At 45.7% G+C, this 4,016-nt stretch overlaps 1 protein-coding gene across 1 annotated transcript; it reads right to left on the bottom strand.

Moving 5' to 3' along the window:
* Window positions 1-41: 41 nt before the first annotated feature.
* Window positions 42-3,050, bottom strand: LOC119342857 (putative receptor-like protein kinase At4g00960). The gene is made up of 7 exons (XM_037614181.1): window positions 2,977-3,050; window positions 2,636-2,813; window positions 2,240-2,504; window positions 1,784-2,000; window positions 1,527-1,710; window positions 925-1,125; window positions 42-800 (listed from the first exon to the last, which is right to left on the bottom strand). Exons 2-7 carry the CDS (start codon window positions 2,783-2,785, stop codon window positions 99-101), a joined length of 1,719 nt encoding a protein of 572 aa, XP_037470078.1. The 5' UTR covers window positions 2,786-2,813; window positions 2,977-3,050; the 3' UTR covers window positions 42-98.
* Window positions 3,051-4,016: the final 966 nt, after the last annotated feature.

Genomic DNA, 4,016 nt, shown 5'->3' on the forward strand with positions numbered 1-4,016 from the left:
TAGGATCGAACAAGTAACAAGTAGATAAGCAAAATGCCACCAGCTCATACGTAAAATATCTTGTAAATTTGGCCGCACAAACGTGCCTCCCTCATTCACTAGTTATTCATTAGTCGGAGCAGCCGGGTCGCTTTACTTTTCCCCATGTGTGTGCTGCTGCTTTCCTTTAGCTCCGCCAGCAAGGGCACGAGGCCATGCTCATGTGCCTGAGCAAGGTTCTGTCGCTGCTGCTTGCCTTCGCCATCACAGACACGCAACAGGATATCTCGCAAAAAAAAAAAAAAGACACGCAACAGGATAGCAACTGCATTTGCCTTGCTCGCTGAGGATCCATTCCTAATAACTCCAACCAGACTTGGTATGACAGCGGCAGCGGCACTGATAGCTGCCACTCCCTCGGGGCCGTTGGAAAGGATTGACAGTAGCGCAAGGGGGCTCATGTTGCCCCTCTCTAGCGCCCGCACGATCCCGGAAACAGCTCCAGAGGAAACAATCCTCCGTCTGTTCTCTCGGTTGACAGAAATGATGAGGAGAGTGGTGACCACATGCTCCTGGGCGCTAAGATCAGTCGTCGAAGACAGAAGTCTCGAGAGGATAGGGATGCCGCCAGATTCCCCGATGCGTGCACGATGCTCAGCACTGCGCTTCGCGAGCTGGCGAAGCACGCCTGCGGCTTCACGCTGATCCAAAGCGTTCTGCGATGATAGTTTCTGAAGAAGCTCACTTACTTCGTCATGCTCAGAAGCCGTACTTGATGCTATTGCTGCCGGTGCGCTACTGTTACCAATTTGAGCAGAGACCTGTGATGTGGGAAAAACAGCAAGATGCATCAAAAGGTGTCGACATGTCTTTCGGAGGGATGATAGTTTTGCTTTGTGGAATGCTGACTCGATGATCCTGCAGGACCATGTTCTGTCAACATACCTGCTCTACTGCAAAAGTGCCAGTCTTGATGGATCTGTCCTTCACTTCAGCAAGCCGATCGATTATATGCTGTGTAACTGGTCTCTGAACTGGGTTAAGTTGAGCACATTGTATTCCTAACTCTGCGCATACCCGTATCTGTTTCAATTTTTCTATGTGGCCATCTGATATTTGCAACCTATTCCTCCAAGTATCAAGTATCTATGAAATTGCACTTGTTAGTTGGCGCTATGAATATGGTAACATATATAACAAAAAAAATTGTAAACATCAATTCAAACATCAGGATAAAAGCAGAAATCTTTAAAAAGAAACCCTTGTTTAGAGCCAGATATAACACCATATAAGTTGCATTTTCATCAGACATGAAGAAACACAAGATAAATGTTTCTAAAAGAGAGTAAGTTAATTCTATGACAGTAACTATCTTCATGACTTTAAATCCATCTTCTTTCATGTCCTATTCAGTAATAGTAGTACTTGTGGGTTTCTTTAAATACTATGGTCCTTTTTCTTCCTTCGCAAGTTTGACTGTCACCAACATAGTTGGGGAAAAAGGTTGTTCGATTCAAACATGCAAAAACTGGATTACGTCATCTTACTTTCTCTATGAAGTCCTGCTCAGATGCGATGTCGCTCTGGGGACTACCATTCTCATTGAACTGCTGAAAACATGGAAGTTCTTTACGACCAGTGATTATCTCAATGATTACGACACCTAAACTAAATATATCTGCCTTGATGGAGACTAAACCACGGATTAAGTACTCTGGAGCCATATATCCCCTGCAGCAGAGTTTGGAAGTTTGAGGCATTTCAAGAATGAACATGAGATACTGTAGAATAAGGCAAAGCTTACAGTGTTCCTGCAGGATTTTTAGTAAGTGATTGATCCGCAAAGATCTTTGACAAACCAAAATCCGCAATTTTCGGCTCCATATTAGTACCAAACAATATATTTGCAGGCTTCAAGTCAAGATGAATAATTTGGCATTCCCCATGAAGATAATGCAAACCATCGCAAATTCCCCTTATTATTTCACATCTCATGTTCCACTCAAGGCCCGAAGATCCATCTATATATAAAATTTGATAAATTAATAATAAGCTAAACTCCATTCAGTGATTGCAGATTACAGTTATGGAACCGTGTCTTGGTCTAAATAGTTTGGTTGTGTCAGTTCCAGAATCTATAAAAATGATTTGTCGTCAGGTTAGTAACTGACACAATCAGTACAGGTTAAAGCCGTATTGTAGAAACTAAACTACAGGGACTAAAATGAAAATAAAGTAGTCGAGATTTCAGGAATCATACCGGAGATATACTTGTCAAGGCTTTGATTGCATACATACTCGAAGCAAAGCAATCTTTTTGGTGCTTCAGAGAAAATATAACCCACAATTCCAGGCAGCTTCATCGCTTCCCAACTTGATTCGGCACAGTAACCTACAAACTGTACTACGTTTTGGTGCTTCATCCCCATAAGATATCTGACCTCCTTTTGGAATTTGTTATCTTCCACCAGATGTGTATCATGAAGCTTCTTCACAGCAATAATTTTTCCACTCGGAAGAACTCCCTGTGAGGTAAGTCAAAAGTCACTTCATAGTTTGACTTGTGTGCCCTGTTAATGACTATATTAATTGCTAAATAATATTAATCTGATAATTGGAGTGAATGGAATTGGTCATACACGTATAGTTAGTATACCTTGTAAACCACTCCATACCCACCTTTGCCGAGCTCTTGTTCAGCGGAAAAATCACATGTGATGGCCTTCAGAAAGTCTAAAGGAAACGGCATGGGTGGTGCACTTGGATCTTGTAGCTTCTTCTCCCATATATATATTTTATCAGCCATTTCTCCGTGAGGTTTCAGCTACGATCCTCTGTTTCGAAGTCTAGAAATCAGTTCCCACAATAATCGACAGAAAGGGCAAACAATCCTATATATTCCTGTTGGCAGTACAAGGCGATGATGAAATACCAGTGGCTAGGAACCAAAGCAATATCAGATGGCTAGGTCCTAAACTAAAGAAAGCAATATCAGACCTGCTGAGCTGAAGGCCTTGTGGTGCTTGTGCTCAAGAGGATTCTTGGCTCCCAGTCCCAGATGAAAGAAGAAAGGTGCACCGCGAGCTTAACTAAGCAGACCCACTTGGGTTGGGTGCATATATAACAAGCAAGTTTTGGTTCACGCGTAGTTAGGTAAGTGCTTTGCTGCCTTGTCATTCCATACAAGAATAAAAAATAAAAAGGAGTTTAGACCTTGACTAAGGAAGTCGCCCACCAAGTCTCCCTGTTTGGCCAATAACTATACACGAAGCAGAAAAAAATGAATAAGACAAAAATGAAATGAGAAATGGAACAAGAAAAGTGTTAGAGATATATTTGGGATATATGTATTTGGTAGTCTAGGATTTGTAATCCGTCTCCTACCTTATCTCCAGGAGAGGCATCTTGCCTCCAAGTCTTGTACTCAATATATACTCGCCCTCGAAGCTCAATAATAAATCCATCATATTCCGCAACAATCCCTCTCTCCCTTCTAACATGGTATCAACCTAATCACGATCCAAACCCTAGCTGCCGCCGCTTCCGCACCCGCGCGCCGCCCCCGGGGCGGTCGGCCTCCATGACCGCCGCCGGGGGCCGCGCCGCGCGTACCTAGGGTTCGTCTGCCGGCCGCGTTGGCCGGCTGCCCTAGAGAGTCTTTTTCCCGAGCCTTTACTCCGGGTTTTTTTTTCTCTCTCACCGGTCGCTTTGATCGGCGTTTTTTATTTTGGTTTTCCGATCTGCTTGATCGGTTTGCGTCGCCCGCCGCCGCCGTCGACCCCGTGCGCCTCTACTCCGACTTCGGCATCGAGTACACCGGCGTCTTCGCCGACCCGGCGGCCTCGCGCGTCGTCCGCACGTCTGGCCGCCGGTCGCCCCGACCCGGCGGCCTCGCGTCATGCGGCGGCCCTTCACCGCCGCCGTTCGCGCGCCAGCCCGCCCATCGATCTACGCCGGCCGTCACCGCCCTGCTCCGACCGGGACTCCTGCATCACCCCGACCCGGCGGCCTCGCGTCATGCGGCGGCCAATCATAGC

This window comes from Triticum dicoccoides, unplaced genomic scaffold (assembly GCF_002162155.2).
Source record: "Triticum dicoccoides isolate Atlit2015 ecotype Zavitan unplaced genomic scaffold, WEW_v2.0 scaffold107425, whole genome shotgun sequence".
In the NCBI taxonomy this organism is placed as follows: domain Eukaryota; kingdom Viridiplantae; phylum Streptophyta; class Magnoliopsida; order Poales; family Poaceae; genus Triticum; species Triticum dicoccoides.

What these genes read in the sequence shown, in the direction of transcription:
- LOC119342857 (XM_037614181.1), bottom strand. Translation starts at nt 2,785, where the DNA reads ATGGCTGATAAAATATATATATGGGAGAAGAAGCTACAAGATCCAAGT. An exon ending in AAAAATCCTGCAGGAACACT is followed by an intron (nt 1,711 to 1,783) that starts GTAAGCTTTGCC and finishes ACTCTGCTGCAG; the next exon opens with GGGATATATGGCTCCAGAGT. An exon ending in AGCAGGACTTCATAGAGAAA is followed by an intron (nt 1,126 to 1,526) that starts GTAAGATGACGT and finishes GCAATTTCATAG; the next exon opens with ATACTTGATACTTGGAGGAA.